General features: G+C 37.6%; 1 protein-coding gene across 45 annotated transcripts in view; it reads left to right on the top strand.

The window, feature by feature from the left end:
* The window catches only part of Nrxn1 (neurexin 1), a 1143874-nt gene that overhangs the window by 565312 nt on the left and 557700 nt on the right, over positions 1–20862 (top strand). For all 45 annotated transcript variants that reach the window (NM_021767.4, NM_001434104.1, NM_001434105.1 and 42 more), the window contains 3 exon segments: positions 8775–8897; positions 16940–17321; positions 18449–18639. In NM_021767.4, the coding sequence (NP_068535.3) occupies positions 8775–8897; positions 16940–17321; positions 18449–18639 (696 nt within the window).

Here is a 20862-nt window from a genome sequence, read left to right on the forward strand (position 1 = left end):
AACTGTGACTCTAAACCTCAAGAGTATCAGACTCTAAAACACTTAACTGTTTTTTTTATTATAATTTCTTTCTTACTCAATTTATATAATATGGGGAAGATAATTCTCCTAGTTATTATGTGAACTTGCAGACTAAAAAGCACAGACCACAAAGCTAACAATTCCTTTAAATTTTTTTTTTATTGAAACACAGCCATAGAAATTAGCTAGCACACAGTCCATAGACTGCTTATTAGAATAGCAAGATTGAACAATTACAACGGTGACACTTGGGCTTGCCGGCTGGATACAGTTACTCTGGTCAGCAACAAATATTCTATCCCTGATTTAGTAGGCAGCAACATCCTTCGGAAGGACCCTTAGTCAGGAATTTGCCAAAACTGACGTCATTGTTAAAATACAGTTTCTAAATATAAATGAATAGAAAAATGTGTTATGTAACCCAGAATAAGTAAGAATAATTATACAAGAGAGAGACATAATAAGAACCATTTTTGAATTCTCATAATTCATCTCATTCTGTGATGCTCTGGTGTTAAATCTTCTCTCTCTCTCTCTCTCTCTCTCTCTCTCTCTCTCTCTCTCTCTTGTTCAATTAAAGGGTGATATAGGCAATTTAATGGTTTTAAAGAGTATAATAATCACATATGAATATACAACCAAATTGTGTGTGTAAGGTGATACAATGTGTTTCAGACTTTATTTCTGAATTATGGAAATGTTAATATCCACCTTCACATTGATGACAATATTTAGCTCAGATTGCTGTGCTAAAACACAACATCCTATTAATAAAATAGAGATGTAGGCGAATTATGTTAAGTTCCACCTGCCTATCTTCTATGCAAATTTTAGTTGATGGATTTGCAGAAAGAGCTCCGAAAATGTTCATGCTCACTATGTCATCTTGTTACAGAAGTAGATTGAGCATTGAGGTGTCTAGGTAGTGTTAACTAAAGAGAAATTGCTGATGTTGTTTTTGGGAGATAGCTCACTGCCTATGAGCACTGGATGTTCTTCCAGAGGACCCTTCTTCAATTCCCAACACACACAGGTGACAGGTCATTACTGTCTGCAATCAAAAAAAATTAATTTTAAAATTGCATTTTTGGATTAAGAGACTAGATGCATGAAAGAGATAGCCTGTTTGTATACTTAACATCTTTTAAATCTATCATTAGTGGTAGATAGCTACCTAAAAGGTGTGAAAATATGTGACATAATTCTGTCTTCTGATACACAAGTCTAATTTCTATTAAAAATCTAGACCAAAAATGCTTGGATTTGCTTGATCTAGCTATATGACCTCTCAGTTCCAGAGGCAGTTGCGAATTTTATTTAGTGGTCTCTGCTGGCTTCTTTGACGGTTCCATACCTTTATTTTTACTGTCCTCTATTGTGTCTCAGTACCCCATTCCCATGCTCACAAACCACTTAAGCAGTTCACCAAATGTTTGCCGACATGGTTTTCAATTCTAAGACATCTGAAGTTAGTATCATGTAATCATGCCTTGCTCCCATACGACTGAGTGCATGCTTGTTGACGAATTTGTGCCTCATATGCAAATACATTTTAAATTAATTTTCATATATAGGCTGAATGTTTTAGAACCAAATCATTAAAAATAGTGAATCTGAAATGTCAAATTCCAAATTCAAGCTTATGTATGCTGCTATACCTTGAAAAATACAAGTCTTCACATTTGAACATTTATTAGGAAAGTATCCATCTCCTTCAGTATTGCCTGCAAAACGTTTACAGCTTAGAGGCTGCCCATGTCTTCCAATTCTTCTGCCCAGTGTTGGAATAGCTACCTTAAATGCATATAGAACAGAGTTGCTGCATATTTCTGACTGAGATGAAATGACCAATGATGTGAGAACAAACACTGTTCCCTGAGAGTTCGGCAAGTTTTGCATTGTACAGTGATCAGGAATCTGGGTCTTCTTCTCACACTGAATTTGGTGAATCAGCTCAGCCTCATGCAGTTGTCTTCAAATTGCAAGATAACACGTGTTTATTAGCTGGACACTAGTTGAAATCTGTTTTTGTCACTAAACTGTTTGACTATTGCATTATTAATTTATATTCATAACTTTATAATTTACAAAATATAAAAAATTTAAAAAATAACTTACAAGTAAGGGATTGGGGAGAAAAGCAAAAAAAAAACAAGTATTTTTTTAAAAGGAAAAAAAAAGAATCTTATTGCTGGAACAACACAGATCATAAAATAAGACAGTAAGATGCTCATCACATGACTGGGAAGGACTAACAGATGTTCAACATATAGGACTTTGTAATTAGAGAGTAAAGCAAGACATGGCCCAGGGTTCATAAACACAAGCAACAAAAGGGAGAGGTCAGCACCATGTACCTTCTATATAATAAACAGTGTCTTCAAAAGCAATTGTGAAGATTCAACAACAAAATATTGTTTATAAACCAGGTGTAATTTTGAAAGTAAAGGATTATTCGCAACTGACTTCAATAGCCTTCGATGGGGTAGCTGACTGGAAAGGAGGAGGAGCGTTCTGTTGGCGTAGCTGATGAACACAACTCAAACACCCAGGATTTTTAGGCAATGAAGTTTAGGCCTGAAGTTTCAGAATAGGAACCAGGCAACTCCTCTCTTCTGTATTTTTAATGTCTCCTTTGCATAAATACATACAGGAAAAGTAATTAGTTTAAAAAACTATGCCAAAAGCTTCTGTCATAGTTCAACTCCTGAAGGTCCACATGCGTGAGCTTTCCTTGTGAATAAGACAGCCAGAGAAGAACTATCCAGGCTGAAAGGCAGCACTGTGCCTTCTCTGACCCAATTCTCTGAGCACGGGAGAGAGTAACTCACCTTCATCATAATTAAAAGACACCAGTCCCATAAACATCTCTGTGATTTCACAACACCAGTCCTTTTCTGTGATTTAATGCACTCAGTAACCTATTCACAACTCTGGGATATAGAATGCAATACTTCTTGGTCCCAAATGAACATTTATTGATTATTTATACTGAGATTTCATGAGAACATTGGGTTAATTTAAATATCCCCTTTAAAGTTATCATTTGACTACTAAAATAATAATCACAATTTGACACTTATGAAAATTGTCCTGGATTCATTGGAATTTAATAAATGTAGCAAACAAACAAACAAACATACAAACCAAAAGTCCACTCCTCTGTAGAGTTCTCTCAAGCCTCCCTCCTTCCACTCAGGCCAAATGCATATATTTGAGTTAATAACAGCAAGAAGCCTTTCACCTAAGAAGCCTCTCACACAGTAAAGAACGTCATTGTGATCTTTTTTTTTTTGGTTCTTTTTTTGGAGCTGGGGACCGAACCCAGGGCCTTGCGCTTCCTAGGTAAGCGCTCTACCACTGAGCTAAATCCCCCCGTCATTGTGATCTTAAGGCTTTCACATAGCTTCCAGGAAGGGAAGTGTTGTAGAGCTGCCTGCTCTGTCCAAGAAAGAATGTTTAAACATAGCCCCATGGGGGTTTCCTTATAAGCTTTTATCAAACGTGGACAATAGGAGCAGGGAAGAAAGTTCAAGGTAAGAGAGTAAGTGCATAGCATACTGGAGACAAAAATCTAGTGTTCTGCCCCCTTTACCCTGATGTATAATACATCATTACCTTTCTTCTGAAATTAAAGATTTTAAAAATCTAATGTCACACTGATTTGACAATGAAAATTGAAATTCTCATCTCCCACTGTCAGTTTGTTTCTCTCTGTCCCTTTGACTTTCTCTTATTCTCCCACCCTCCCTCCTGCTCTCTCTCCCCTCCTCTCTCTCATACACATACCATTCATACCTTCATTCATCTCTCTTACTTCAAGGTTAAAGACTTTCCAAAGGTAAGTCTTTGAGGCATCTAGAACTCAAAGCTGGGTATTTTATACAATGTGTATGGCAAACTGAATTGTTCTATAACTTAGATTAAATTCTGGTCAAATGATTAACATTAATAAAACTGCACATATATTTTGCTTAGTTTTCATCTTTGAAGTAGCACAAGCAGCAACTGATAACCAAACTATAGTAACATGTGGTAGGCTTGATAAGATCTCTTGATAATAGGCAAAAGTTTTTATGTATCACTAGCCCAGAAGTGTGGCTAGTGGGCTAGAAGCCAGGAGCACTGGGTTCTTCCATTAAATAGCTGTGAACATGGGAATGACATTAGTCCCTTTGGTTATCAACTTCTTTATCCGTAGATAGCTCTGTGAGCTTCTATTCTCCTTCCTCATAATTCTGCTTCTAGAACTATTTGAAATAACAGGCTATAAAGCTATATCTGATAAAATGTTGCAAATTTTTTGCTGAGGACAATGACTTTTACCCCTCTCAGAATGTCCAATCTACATTTTCTGTTGACAGGATATTTTAATGAAATAATGATTGGAAAATATCCAATCAGTCTTAATTCTATTCTCTATTGCCTTTGAAACTTAGAATTCATGTCTTTGTACTAGATTTGATTCCTTATAATTTGTTTAAAAAATGACATCTCTGGCTTAAATACTAAATCACGATAAAAATGAATTACAAATTTGCATATAAATCTATTCTCTACATCAAAGAAATAATATGTTGTGCTTTCTTAAAAGGTTGTATATATTGCAATAGAACATTATAGAAAGGGTTACTTCTTTTTGTCTTTTTGGAAGTCCTCCATGCTCTGGTCTCTTCCTGGCTTGCATAAAGCTGCCTTCTCCCAACATCCTCACATGCGCAACAAGTTCTCATTCTCTTCCTGTTTTATAAGTAAACTCTTTTTACTGTCGGCTTCTCTTTTCTCAGAGTGTCCAGACAGTATTTTCGTAGAAATGACATTTTTAAAAACAAAAGAAAGAAAGAGGAGAGTGGAGGAATGAATGAATGAAGGAAGGAAGGAAGGAAGGAAGGAAGGAAGGAAGGAAGGAAGGAAGGAAGGGAGGGAGGGAGGGAGGGAGGGAGGTTGGAAGGAAGGAAGGAAGAAAGAAAGAAAGAAAGAAAGAAAGAAAGAAAGAAAGAAAGAAAGAAAGAAAGGAAGGAAGGAAGGAAGAAGGGAGATCACATATCTATGATTTCTAAACCTAACTACTTCTCAGACACTCCACATTTTAATATACCATCATAATGGATGTTTCAAACTCAGTGTTGGGGGTTCTTAAATGTTTGGCCTCCAACACATATTATTTCTAAAGGACCTATGTTAGCATAATTGAGGTGTGCTTGGGTATCCTCAACAGACAAAATACCTTTCATTGGAATTCAGGTGATCAAAAGCTTGAGTTGCCATAATTTTACCATTAAATGTTTGTCAAGAGATGAACAGTTTGCCATTCATAATATCACCTGTTTAAATACCTTTAATAATTTCATACATTTTTAATCTTCCAAGCAGTGTGAGACTCTAAATGAATGGGAGAAATCAGCTAGGAAGTTCTTGCTTTATGGATGGGGATTGAAAAGACTGGAAGTTACGTTTTCCCAAATTATTGATTGTAGGAGAGATTTGTTCTTCCTTAAAGGACCCCTACATTTTGTCACTTGTAGTATCAATTTTAGCTTCCCCATGTGGTCAATATGCTGTTCAAATATTCTCATTCACTTTGGCTTACACACAGGATGTAGAGGTTGTCCTAACAGAGTGCTTATTCAGTAGAAGAAACTCAAAGTCATCACAAGGAAATCTTATCCCCACATTCTTCATTTAGAAACAGGGAGGGGAGACTAGAAGTCAGTTTGCTGGCAGAGGGTCTCATTGCTATGCCAGCAGTTCCATAATGCAAGTGGATTTATTCTGGATTGGAGTAGACAGACCGAGGAAAGCACTCAGCTTGACGGCTTTTTAAGCCGTATGACCTTGGAAACAGTGGTTTTGCTTCTGTAAGAATTCAGTTCCACATCGAGAAGTTGATCATAACGTAGAGATGAAGTAAAGATTGTGGTACACAGCATGCATGCACTAGTCTCATCTTTGTAGTAGCAAATCAAGGGCTGACAAACACAATTCTTGACTCCTAGCTCAGTGCACTTCTCATTACATTTCATGTTAAGGGAGGACCCTCCTTGGGAAATGAGACTATCAAGTGCATTTTTAAGAGCCTTGTCTTCTAAAATCAATCTGCTCACATTTTTAATAATGCATGAAAGCAGTTTGAAGTTGGCCCACAGAGATTTCTGTGAACCAAAGGTTTATTTTTAATTGGATTTTGTGTCCGTTGTTATGGAAATGGCGGTTTCATAGATTAAGCATTATGATTTTCTGCAAGATCAAGCCCAGAGTGGGGGATGAGGATGAGCTCATTCTTATTCTTGACAAAACACATTTAAAATTAAAAGAACAGGGGGATGGCCACATCAGAGGCATGTTTCTGAGAAAAAAAATTCTCCTCTCTAAAAATAGCTTTAAAATGACATACTCTCTTGTCAAAGATCAACACTAAGCATGACCAGGTTGCCAGTAGGACATCAAGCTGCTGTGACATTATTAAACGACCCTTGCTTCACAGTTGAGACTCTAAGATCTCCTTTGATCTTGGGAATTGCTTCCAACGTTTGGTCTCCTTGCATTTAGATGGTTTCTAAATCTTGATGATGACTGACACTGGGTAAAGAATTGAGGGAATCCCATTAAAAAAGAAAAACAAGCTTATATTTTTGTCTCCTCTTAAACACCAAAGACATAATAACCAAGGAAGACAAGACTTACCTGGGTAAGCACTTTATGGAATAGCACCATAAAGATGAAATTGGCGGCTATATGACTAGTCTGTGGTTATCACAGCTAGCAATGACCTTGTGTAAGTAGGATACTGAGAATTTCTCCCCTTGGCTCCCTGACAGTTTCTTTTTCTTCTTTCTTTCCCTCTTTGCACATGTTTTCACACTCTTATTTGTTTTCCTATGACCCCCAATATCAACTGGTTTGACTTTAGAATTTGGTGCAGGAAAGTGTGGAAGATTTCTGGCCCTCTACCATTATCAAGTCAGGAAAGCAAATTGTCTCAGGCCCTTCTCTGTGTTAATGTTCCTGCAAGTTATAATGCTTTCAAAAGGAAAATCCACCAAGCAAAATAATGCATGTTTAACATCATATTCTTCTAGATTAGTCATCACACTGAATACTTTTATTTAAATTATATGTAATACGTTTAGTAAAATTACAATTATGTCAACATTTTTTTGTTTTTAAGTTAAACACAGATACAGTCCCACTTACTTGCCTTAGTAATTTTCATTAAACATTTCATTTCCATTTCAATTCTGTACACACATCCTTTGGAAATGGACTATTAATTGAGTATACTCTGCCTCCCTGCCCTTGGCCTTTATTGTTTATCTCTGTTAGCTAGCATCACCCTCACCCCACCCCCTGGCTTTAACTGTCTGTATTTTCTCTATTTTAGTCTATGTTTTCCATGTCATTATTATGCTGGCGTACTCAGAAACATCCCCACCATACATATACATTTTCAGCTTACCATTTAGTTATTGGAAGGTTTCTTTAGACACGGACTTTAGACAGACATGTTCATATATTTCAGAGGCTGACAAACCCAGGTACTTCTTGAATCTTGGAGATACAGAACTGAAGATCTGAAGAGCAACCATCATACAGATAAAACCAAGAGGTTCTTACTAGGTGCTATTGCTTCTTTACCCAATCACCAAATCATCTAAAAATGTGCATCACTGGCAAACAGAAACTAACCCCTACACTATTAAGAATTTCATGAAGTTGTTGTGTTTATTGGCTGAGAAATATTCCAATGTGTAGATGTACCAAATTTTCTGTATCCATTCCTCTGTTGAAGGGCATGTGGGTTCTTTCCAGCTTCTGGCTATTATAAATAAGGTTTCTGTGAACATAAGAGAGCATGTGTCCTTGTTATATGTTGGCGCATCTTTTGGGTATATGCCCAGCAGTGGTATAGCTGGGTCCTCAGGTAGTACTATGTCCAATTTTCTGAGGAACCACCAGACTGATTTCTACAGTGGTTTTACCAGCTTGTAATCCCACCAGCAATGGAGGGGTGTTCCTCTTTCTCCACATCCTCACCAGCATCTGCTGTCATGAGTTTTCTGACTGGTGTGAGGTGGAATCTCAGGATTGGGAAGAGAGGCCCTTGGTCCTGTGAAGGCTCCATTCCCTACTATTGGAATGCCAGGACAATGAGGTGGGAGTGGTGGGGCACCCTCATAGAAGCAGTGGGAAAGGGGATAGGATAGGGAGTTCCAGGGGGAAACCGGAAAAGGGAATAACATTTGAAATGTAAATGCATAAAATATCCAATTGAAAAAAATTCTGATAAAATTGGAAAAAAAAAGTATCACTTCAGATATCAGAGAATTCTTTTAAAAGTTGTACATCCAAACTTGGAAAGGTTTCCAGTCCTATATTGATTGTGCCCATTTATGACAGCAGGTTAATTCTCTTGTCTTAAGAAAATGCAAAAGACTAAACATTCTAAAATTGTCACACCTGAGTGTTTGTTAACTTGTCATTTTCCTTGCTTGCTATGATTCTATTGGGCTTGAAAATTGGCCCAGCTTCTCTCCTCTCCTCTCTCCCTCTCTCCTCCCCTTCCCCTCCTCTTCTCTCTCTCTCTCTCTCTCTCTCTCTCTCTCTCTCTCTCGCTCGCTCGCTCGCTCCCACTCTCACTGTTTTCTTCTATCTTGCTTCCCCATTTTCTTTTTCTCTTCCCTCACACTTTTTGTAAGGTTCATTGTCTTGTGTGATTCTGATTGTCCATAATGACTGTTTGGCATATTCTACAGGCAAAGGTCCTGAGACCCTTTTTGCCGGCTATAACCTCAATGATAATGAATGGCACACAGTACGTGTGGTTCGGCGAGGAAAAAGTTTAAAGCTAACCGTGGATGATCAACAAGCCATGACAGGTAAGTGCTTTGGACCCTGTTTCCTTTTTATCATCATTATCGTTGTCGTCGTCGCCATCATCATCACCTCCATCACCACCACCACCACCACTACCACCACCATCATCATCATCAATGTTATATTTCTTTTTCAAAAACTTTTGATAATTTTACACATGGGTAGTGTATTTATATCGTTTGCACCCTCTTCCCTCTGGCTGCTCCCACCCCCCACTCTCTTAGGTATGGTTTCTGTTGTGTTGATGAACTAAAGCACCCTTGGGGAGGAAAGAGTTGAATACACTTACACTTCCATATCCATTTGCCATTGAAAAAAGTCAGGACAGGAATTCAAACAGGAACCTAAAGGCAGAAACTGAAGCAGAAGCAAAGGAACCAGGCCTGGTTTTGTGTCTGTTTTGTTTTCTGCTTTGACTGTTTTATTGACATGGCTCACTCAGCTTGCTTTCCTCCAACACCCAGATCCACTCAATTAGGGGTGGCACCAACCACACTAAGATGGCCCTGCCCACAGCTCTCAGTAAGAATGCACTGCAGGCCTGCCCAGGGGTCAGTCTGGCAAAGGCATTTTCAACTGAAATTCAGTCTTCCAAAATGACTCTAGCTTGGGTCAAGTTGATATAAAAGTGGCCAGCTCACCACCACACCTCTCAATATATACTCTCTTCTGTAATATTGTTTATGCACATACATATGCACATATGAGTACAGTCTATTGGATTCACCTGATCAACAACAGGACTTTTGTTAGACTGTATGTGGCTCTTGTTGGTGGGGCTCTTGTTGGGGTCCTTGTCACCCAATTACCATCGGCTCATTTAAACTATTCATGTATGATTATAGATGCACTTATATGTGTAATATTTCTATTTTTAAGTTTCAGATGCTTTTTCAAACCCAGACTAGTATATGTGATGGTTATATCCAGTGCATTTCCCCTCTAATTTATCTACCAACATTTGAATTTAATTACTAGCCTATTAAAATTCCTCCAAATTGAACATATGTGCCCTGTGATTTTTCTTGTCTATTCAAGAAATTATACTGTACTTTAGTTTTGTGGCTTGGTGACTATCTTTGTGCTTCAAAAGTACTGAAGTCATTTCAGATGCCGATTTACCTTCACTCGCTTTGTTTCTTATCCATTTTGTTGATGAGCAGGAGAAAATTCTATTTTCCTTCTTTATTTCATTGTTTTAGGCTATAAATTGTGTGTGTGTGTGTGTGTGTGTGTGCATGTGTGTGCATGTGTGTGTGCGTGTGTGCATGTGTGTGTGCGTGCGTGTGTGTGTGCATGTGTGTGTGTGTGCATGTGTGTGTGCGTGTGTGCATGTGTGTGTGCGTGTGTGTGTGTGCATGTGTGTGTGCGTGCGTGTGTGTGTGTGCATGTGTGTGTGCGTGTGTGCATGTGTGTGTGTGCGTGCGTGTGTGTGCATGTGTGCGTGTGTGCGTGTGTGTGTGCATGTGTGTGTGTGCGTGCGTGTGTGTGCATGTGTGCGTGCGTGCGTGTGTGTGTGCATGTGTGTGTGTGCATGTGTGTGTGCATGTGTGTGTGCGTGTGTGCATGTGTGTGTGCGTGCGTGTGTGTGTGCATGTGTGTGTGCATGTGTGTGTGCGTGTGTGCATGTGTGTGTGTGTGCGTGTGTGTGTGTGCATGTGTGTGTGTGTGCGTGTGTGTGTGTGTGTGTGTGTGTGTGTGTGTGTGTGTGTGTGTAGCTCTTGTTTGTCATCCAGCTTGTTAGTTGAACTCTAGCATTCAGGATGTCAAGGTCTATTCTAGATTTATACTTGCAACCCAAGGAGGTAAGCTCTGCCCTTCACATTTTGGGAACTCAGTGGGAGAGGAGTCTCTACCCCTTCCTCTTTGGGAACTCACCCTCAGAGCACAGTATCACTCAAGGGATTATGTTAACACAAAGCACTGAAAGGTCTTTGTGTACCCAAGATGTGAGTCCCATTCTTGTTAAATTCTAAAGGGCTTCCCAGGCTGAGCAAAGAGAAACTTTCTCAATGACAATATGACATGTATGAGGTTATAAGCTTAGACGAAGTCATTCTTTAAGGAAGTAAACTACGAGCTCATAGAGCTGTCGTTGTTACATATCTCATCAGTATTTCTGACTAGATTTTTCGTGTGTGTTGGACTGGCTGGAAGAGCCCCAAAGTGAAGAGCCCGCTTTGTGTTTCCCCTAAAATGTCTGCAGGAGGCGCTGTTGCACACGACACGTTTGTTTGAAAACCTCGAGTGGGTTCTTTTCCTGTTTGTATTGTCCAACTCCAATGTGATAGCTTTTGTTTTATCTTATTACATTTTATTATTATCCTGCAGAAACCTGTTTTTTCTTAATAGAGACCGAAAGGGAGGTGATTCTTGATGGGGTTGGGGTTGGGGTGCAGAGGAACTGGCAGGGGAACTGGAGGGGAAACTGTAATCACGATATATTATATGAGAAATGAATCTATTTTCAATAAAAGGAAAAATAAAGCAATGAATGAAAAAAGAAAAAGAATGGTATAAATGGAATACAATCGCCATTCATAGAAGGCACCTAAGGCAGAGTGAATGCTGGAGGTCAGCCTGTTTTAGTTAAGGTCAGTTTGTGAAAGAAAAAGGAATTTTTTTTAACATTAGTTGCTGAAGCAACCGGGTGTTATCCAAAGGATTTAAAGTCATGGTCTTGAATTTTAGAAGTCAGGGCCAATATATGCAAAATCACTGCAGGATATTGTTCTGTCCAAGTGTCTTTTATTCTGTAATGTGGATAGGGCATAGGCATTCTCATTTTAAAGATGATAAAACAGCTTCAAAGAGAAGTAGTTTATCTTTTATCGAAATGCCATTATTATAAGAGTCGACAAGAGTCTAAGTTTCTTCCCCCTTCATTTTCATTTCATCATTAGGTTAGTTTAGGTTACTTTTAAAATTTATTTTACTTTAAATTAAAATATAAATAACTTAATTTATTCATTCTCCCTTCAACCTCTCTTCTATCTCCCACTCCCTTTAAAATGTATGCACTGTGGAGACATTTCTCTGCTCTATCAGAGGTCCTGAGTTAAATTCACAGCAACCACATAGTGGGTCACAACCATGTACAGTGAGATCTGCTGCCCTCTTCTGACATGCAGGTGTACATGCAGATAGAATATAAATACACACACACACACACACACACACATAATATATGCCCTCTTTTAAAAATTTATTGTGATATATATAATACATGTGCATGATATATACATAAATGAATACCATATATAAACATATAAATACAACTTTCTGAGTCCATTTAGCATTGCCTGTATGTATGTATGTATTTAGAGTTAAGCACATATTATTGAATTACCCATTACATCTTATTTCTGGGGAAAACTAATCCTATCTAAGCACTTGTTAATTGCCAGTAGGTCTTCACCTAGTGGTGAGACACACTGAGAGATCCCTCATTCTCATTGGCATGTTAACTGGTATCATTATTTAGGCCTTGCTTGAACAGCCATATTGTTGTGATTTCATGGTTGCAGCTTACATGAAATATCTCCTTACCCTTCTGCAATGGTCCCTGAGCCTTATATATAGGGGTTGTGTGGTAAAATATGCTTAGTTCCTACTAGATGTCTTTGTAATATGATCTTCTCAACAGGCACAAATTAGAAGAATCTACACCATGTGTATCTATACCCACACATATGCATAAATATACATGCATACATACAAGCATATTAAATGTGTGTACACAAGCATGCACATAGACATGTTTTAGAAAACATGAGTGCACATTGCTATCACTTTTCCTACTGCATTGTCTCCTGATTTTCCTTACTTCAAATGCCTGTGTATTTTCCTTTAAGGTGAGAATTCTGGCCACCATTTATTTATTTTTGCATAATTGCTTCATTGCCATAATAAATAAAAAAATTCTCTTCTTCCAGGTTTTGTTTTCTTTTGGTTGTTGTTATTGTAGATCTCAAGAACCCAATACTTGACCATAATAAAAATTCAGCCTTGATTTACATAGTATAAAAAGATTTCCTAATTTAGCCTTAGACCTTAGGGCTGATGATTACGTGTAAAATGGTATGTTTTAAAAGACTTGGTGGCCACTTGATGCCACCATGAATCAGGAAAGTAATAGAGGCTTTTATTAAATAATATATTATAAACAGAAATAATTTTAAGGAATAGACTACTAGAGACCCTTGATATAAGGCCCTGTAGCTTTTCAACATAGTAAAGAAATAGTAATTCTATTCTTATTTGTTGAACATGGAAAGCATACACTTTGTTGTTCTTGAGAATGTCTGAAACTCATCTTAATTAGTAAGGACAGGAACTCAAGTAGAGAGGGCAAAAGATGAACGGTGTCTAGGTCTTAGATAATAAGGCAAACTCTGAGGTCCCCTTAAAATGAGAGTCAGTGGGTTTCATTTTATTACATCGTTTAAATGTCCTGTGATTGTGTGCTGTGTGTACATGTTGTTGTGTGACCTCACTCAATATGATAAACCCTGTATGCATTAACTCAAACCTGCGAGCCAAAACTTACCATGTTCCTTCTTGAAATCATTCCCACATCATTAATCAATTTTTCGAACTATCTCCAAAATTGTTCAGATTCTTTTACCCTTATAAACACTTACGTGTGTGTGTGTGTGTGTGTGTGTGTGTGTGTCTGTGTGAGGCCCTCTGCCCATTTAACCACCCTATATCTTATAATCAGTACCCTTCTAATTTTGTATGAGCCACAACCTCACTTGCTCATGATTTTTAATTCATTCTGCACCTAAAAACTTTATCTCCTCTTCATGGAGTGCAACTTTTTCATCCTCTACAAGATTTAATATGACTTTCTTTTTGCAATTCTCTCTCTAGCTAAATATTTTCCCTGCTCGTGTTTACTAATATGGCATCCCAGTCATAAAATTTATAGCATGTCTCCGAGTTTTTTTCTAATACATATAATCAGATGCTCACTTTTTCTTGTATGGCATCCCCCAATGGACTGTGAATTCTCTGAGAACAAGGACATATATGTCTCTATTTCCACTTCTTCATTCCCATACATAGTATTTGAAATATCTATGAACCATGCAATAACTTTTACGTGAATTAACACAAGTGCATAATGATTGGTAACGTGTTGTTGTTGTTGTTGTTGTTGTTGTTGTTGTTGTTGTTGTGGTGGTGGTGGTGGTGGTGGTGGTGGTGGTGGTGGTGGTGGTGGTGGTGGTGGTGGTGGAGGAGGTGGTGGTGGTGGTTCTTTGCCAGAAATTTAACACAATGCAAAACAAGGTAAAATTGAAAATTGAAAATTCAACATAGATTCTGAGATCTCTATTGAGGCAAAACATCTAGGAAACATCTTGTCGCTTTTGTTTCATTTTGTGACTCTGAAAAAGCTGAAGACACTCCACTCTGATTTACAAAGTCTAAGTTCACTCATTCAATCTCTGGAAGTCAACCTTGGATATTCCGACATTATAAACATGAAAATGTTTTCTGTAAAAACTTTATAAAAATAATGCTTCAAAGTTCTTTTTGTTCTCTTTTAGTTCAGCAGAGGTTCATACACAGCAGCAGAGGTGTATTACTTATCAAGACTGAACATAGATGAATGCTGAGGGAAAATACAGTTAATGGCAATATCAGCCAGAGAGTTTTTAGTGGATGATTGCGTTAAGTGCCAGTTGGCCCCTTATGTTAAATGGCCTCTCAATACTGGCTATGCAATTTGGGGGACTCCTGAGTTTGACTATATATTTTCTTCAACACTATCACTACATTCTTATAATTTATAATATCCATAAACATCATTATCATTTTCACTGAACTTCTGTCTTTCTGAGTTAAATGTCCTTCCCTTTGCTGTAGCTTCTAAGTTCTTAACAATATGAGATATTGATTTCACACATTAGAAATACATTTTATACTAGATATTTTCTCATTTTTTTGTCAATAGAACTTTTAACAAAAACACAGATCCTTTAGAATCGGGGTAAACTAACTTATAACTCAGATTTTTGCTACTGCATAAAATATTAAAAGTCAACATCATCAATATTGAAGCCTCAGTGATTTTTACTCATTTTATATTCCCTACACTATATAGCTTATTAATTCAATGCTGCTGATGGCTCTAGAGCTTTAAGCTTGAAAATTATTAAAGATTGATTTCATTGTTACCAAAGATTCTGGAAACAGAGCAATATTAAGGATATTGGACAAAAACTGAAGAGCAAAAGCAAAATGAAGTTACATGAAAATTCAGAATTGCAAAGAAGGCAATAAATAGTATCTTATTTTAAGTAATATAACCAGAGGCTTCATAGTAGTGGATGGGAAGATAGCCATCTTCAGTAAAGTCTGGGTTTACTTCTCACTGTGTAGAGAAGAAATCAAACCAAACCAATGATTAGGAAGAAAACATAACAAAGGGGGCTGAAGAGGCATCTTGGAGAAAGGATGATTCGCAGAGAGTAAGAATTAAGCACAATTCAGACTTCTTTTGAACTAATGAAATTAAAATCATTAAAGTGAATTGGTGTAACCAAGTATGTGTGTTCCATTTATCTACAGCACTGTCTTGAGTTACTATCCAGCTTGCTGTTTTTATTAACCAAGTGAAAGCGTGTCAGAGAGTCAGAGGGCCCACAGAGGTGCTTCCAAAATTTATTAAGCTTAGAAAATGATTCAATGCATTTTCTCAGGGACTGATTCTGATATTAGCCCTAATTAATGTTTTCATTAATATCCTGGATGATAACATAGGATGAGCTTAATAAAATTTCCAATCATGCCAAATTGGATAGGGAAACTAGCCCAAACCTTGGATGGTAAAACTTGATTGCAATTTACATGACCTTTGTGAGTTACAGCACGACGTGAGGCACACATGGTTTAGTGGGGAATAAGGTTGGAAATGATCCACAAAAAAGGATTAATTTTCATGGATGCTGTATTTCACAGCTTAGAAACAAAGTTCTCATATTTTTATTTAATTTTGAGGTTATAGGAAGATACGATCATTACTCTAAAGATAAATATGTTATTAGTTTGACTAACAGCACTGACAGAGCGATAGGTGAGAGAGGAGAGGTGGAACTGGATGGAATAGGTACTGAGTAATGCCGCACGGCATATCCCACCAGGAGGCTTGAGATGGTCCCCTGTGGTTGTGCGGACTCATAACACTTGCGTTCTCCTCAGAACTGAGTGTGAGTTGAATTAATACTTTGTGCTTAATTGGTTATTTAAAATAAAAAAAATGTGAGGAACATGGCCAGGCACAGAGATTATCTGTAAAGTAATTGGGAGACTATCTGGATATTCAACAAGAAAGGGAAAATGCAAAGAATATTTGTTATTTCAAGCACATCATGATGATTCATTATCACAGAAATGTTCAGTGGTTCTTTCCTATTTACACAGGGTATAGAACAATACTTAATAACATACTATTTAAGGAAGAAAATAAGAAAAATACTACTTAGGCACAAAGCTGAGGTGTGTGGATTGTTAATGGATGTGCAGTTCTTTAGAGCAATCACTGTCCTTAACCTTCTTTGCCTCATTCTTGACCATCTTCCTTTTCTAATTCTTCCTTTATTTAACTTTTTATGAATGTGATAACATATTAATGAGAATTTTGTTGTTGCTGTTGTTATGTCAAGACACAGTTTTTTTCATATAGCTCAGACTGGCCCAGAATTCAGTATTATAGGTCAAGCTGGCTTCTAACTCATAGTCCACTTACCTTAAACCTTCGAGTCCTAGGATGACAAAAAAGCATCAACATTCCTAGGCATGAGGAGAATTTTTATTATATCTAAAATTTACATGGGTATTAAAACTTGACTAGGGGATTTTAGTATATATTTTAGTACATATGGCCACCTTATCCTTAAACATTCTTGCTACATGTAACATCTATCAAGTAAGTTACCTACGTTTTATATTTTGAAATATACTATTACTGTGAAAATCTGCAGTTGGAAGTGTCTTTTAGATGCACAATATAGCAATGTGTTTTCTTTTCTTTTAGGCCAAATGGCAGGTGATCATACAAGGCTGGAGTTTCATAACATAGAGACAGGCATCATCACAGAACGACGCTATCTTTCTTCTGTCCCCTCCAACTTCATTGGGCACCTGCAAAGCCTCACATTTAATGGAATGGCATACATTGACTTGTGCAAAAATGGTGATATAGATTATTGTGAACTCAATGCCAGGTTTGGATTCAGGAACATCATCGCGGATCCTGTCACCTTCAAGACCAAATCAAGCTATGTTGCCTTAGCTACATTGCAAGCCTACACTTCTATGCATCTATTTTTCCAATTCAAGACAACATCCCTAGATGGACTAATTCTGTATAACAGTGGGGATGGAAATGACTTTATTGTGGTTGAATTAGTTAAAGGGTATGTACATGTCAGTTCAATGAAACGAGAAAAAAACTATATAAAAGTGAATGCCACTATCCCTATTTATAGGACAAACAGTACATTGACTTAATACAGTTGTAGGCAGGAGAAAAAAGTCAAGCTACTCAGTTTTTTTATGACCTTTACTAGATATCTTCAGTAAATAGAAAACAATGCAGTCGTTTGTAGGTACAGTTATATATGTGAAGACAAGTCAATTTTAGTTCATGGTAGAACTCCTATGACTCTCATACATCAAATGTGTATTGCCTGAATTTGAACACTAATTCTACACAATTATTGGTAGGCCATTATGGACTCAGACAAGTAGCTAATTCAGTTTAATTATATTAGTTATTTAATTAACTTAGTATTAATTATGTGATGAATAGTTCAGAAAGAATGGTGTGTAAATAAAACATTCTGAAAGCGTAATGGCCAATGGACACATCTTCAGTAATTTGGACATTTATTTATCCATCCAATGAATATTATTGTACACTTACTATAGACTAGGTAGCACATCAGATCACACAAATATGTATGTTTCTCTTGCCACACTTGGGTACTTCTCAGATACCTTCCAACATAGAATCTCTCTCCCTCTCTCCCTCTTTCTCTCCCTCTCCCCCCTCTCTCTATATATATGTATATATTATGTATACAGATATTATATATATTTATACATGTGAATATGTGTGTATACATATATACGTATACACACAACGCACACATCAACATAGAACCTGAGTTCAAGTTGATATGAAAATGCAACACAAAACCATTGCAATCACTTTCCTGGGATGATCATAAACACATGTTCAGAGGTCTTGGTGGACCAGAAAGACAAATGGAGTAGGAAGTACACATAGAATGTCATGTTGAACCCTGAGAACACACCTCCCATGAGAAGAATTGCCATGCCAGTGTGACTAACCAAATGAAATGACGGTAGAAATGGAGAATTCCTAGTGAAAGGCAATACTGTCCCCTTTTAGTTTGCCGTGCAGCCAAAGACTCTAGAAGGATGAATTCACCCAAAGTGTCCGTGTGTGGTGTCTTGCTTACCATCTTTGTTCATTCAGAAAGCAATGGCTCTTTTGTCTATCTCCTTTTCTCTCTAGGTACTTACATTATGTGTTTGACTTGGGAAATGGTGCTAACCTCATCAAAGGGAGCTCAAACAAACCACTCAACGACAATCAGTGGCACAATGTGATGATTTCAAGGGACACCAGCAATCTCCACACAGTAAAGATCGACACAAAAATCACAACACAAATCACTGCGGGAGCCAGAAACTTAGACCTCAAGAGTAAGTACCGTCTAAGTCGTCGTTCCAGCATCCCTGCAATGTCTGTGCGCAAGCGACGAGGAGCCTTTGCTTAGGGCACATCACCGCCTGCAAAGGCTGACCAGACTTCGGTTTTGCACATGATTAATAATACAACACACAAGTCTCTGTTCTTCCTTTAATGTGGCATGAACATATGTATTTTTAATAACAGTTCAAAAATGCAACACCTAAGAATGCATGCATGATTAAAAATTAAAAATGAGGAAAATGTGCTCATAATCTTGATATTATTAGGAAAAGTAGGCACCTGGAAGTTTCTTCAGTCCTGATTGAATTTCTAGACCCTTTTGGTTTTATTCTCCTGTTTTTGTCAGATTTCCTGGATGATGTCAGACACTTCTACTGATGTCTGTGAGCTTGACTTACCCCTTGTAATCAGTGTTAGCTTTATTTTCCTTACCACATCCCTAATATACACACGTACACACACACACACACGTTACTGTTACCTAACTACCTAGCTCTATCATCTGTCTGTCTGTCTGTCTATCTATCTATCTATCTATCTATCTATCTATCTATCTATCTATCTACCTGTCTGCTTCTCTTCTCTCTCTCTCTCTCTCTCTCTCTCTCTCTCTCTCTCTCTCTCTCACACACACACACACACACACACACACAAAGCTGCTTAATGAGCTTTTAAGAGAATCTTAGCTGACATTTTTTCTTTATTGAAACATAATTTTATTAATGCTTAGATGGCATGTTAACAATAGGATAATATAATATTAAGTTCTATTTGAATGGGTCTATGTGAGAACCGTAGCCACATATCCTGACAAAATGAGCAGGACAAAAAGCATTGGTGAAGGTTGCATTGGTCAGTTACTGTGAGGCTTGAATGTCTCACCCAGCGATGCAGTAGCTTCTAGGGAACAGAAGAGTAAATGCAGATTTAAGTACAGCTCCCTGTCTTCTCTCGTGTTTTGTCGTTGTTGTGGCAAAGCTTCTCAGATATCATTGCAGGCATATTTTACTTTAAAAAATCTGTTCATTTATATTGATGGGTCTGCTTCCTTTGATTTAAGAAATAAATGCATTGGAAAGTTACAGAAATGGAGTAGGAAAATCCAGCAGTTGTCGTTCTAGGGGAAAAAATTACCTTCTAAACAAGGTGAAAGAAGAAAATGTTTTGCTCTATGCAATTGTGGTTCATATTTACAATGCTGGGTCCTTATTCGTCACATGTAACATATGTGGTGATGTTGTCTCCCTTCTTTCATAGGCAACCCCTTGTTAGTTCAAAGGGCTCTCTTTTGCAAATCTAACAGGAGATTCAAAGAGATGCAGTTTAACAAGCTTCTCTGCTTGTCTTTCTGAGACAAAAGTGAGCTCAGTATCTGATTGTTATTCAGAGTACGCCAGTGGACTCAGGAGGCCATTTCTAAGGAAACAGGAGACTGAAGTTCAGATTACTGGCCAGGCCAATTATGAGCTAACAAAATAATGCCTGTTTTATATCAGAGAGATCTCAGGACACATACATAATTGTCACTAGAGACCTCAAAGCCCATGTCAGAGATTCAAATGACTATAAGCATAGGGTTCACCATTGCTTGAAGAGTTCAATACTTATAGCCACAGTTGGTGACCATGGACAATGAAATTCTTTAAGTTGTGCCTCTTCTGATGTTTGCAACAGCAATTCCTGAAAGCAAATGTTTGTTTTTTATTTATTAAAATGGATGTAAGCTTAATAGTAGGCTACAAAGATTCTTTCTGATAGGAGTGTGTGCCTTTACAAATCTTAGAGAGATTTTCATAAAACATGGACTACTTTTAATACTGATTGTAAGAAAAGCATTTTCCATATTAAAAAACTGAAACCATGAATTAATTACATGAAGAGTGGACAAAGTCAGATTTTTAAGTCTGAGATTCTTACTAAATGTTTTACAAACAAAAATTCCATTTAAATCAGAGGTCAATCCCTAAGAGGAGTAGTTTTGTGCGTTTCTTTGCACGTGTGTGTTTGTGTGGGAGTGCACAGGCACATTCCTGTGTGTATTGCTGCATGTTTGGACCTAGAAAAGGATGTTGAGTGTCTTAGCTCTATCATTCTCTACATATCCCTTAGAACCACAGTCTCTCATTGGGCTGGAATCCCCAGCTGTCCTCCTGTTTTGCCTCAGCATCTCTGCATCTCTGCACTTGTTTACCGGCATGGGTACGGCCAGGAAG

The sequence above is a fragment of the Rattus norvegicus genome, chromosome 6 (assembly GCF_021556685.1).
Source record: "Rattus norvegicus strain SHRSP/BbbUtx chromosome 6, alternate assembly SHRSP_T2T, whole genome shotgun sequence".
Classification (NCBI taxonomy): Eukaryota; Metazoa; Chordata; class Mammalia; order Rodentia; family Muridae; genus Rattus; species Rattus norvegicus.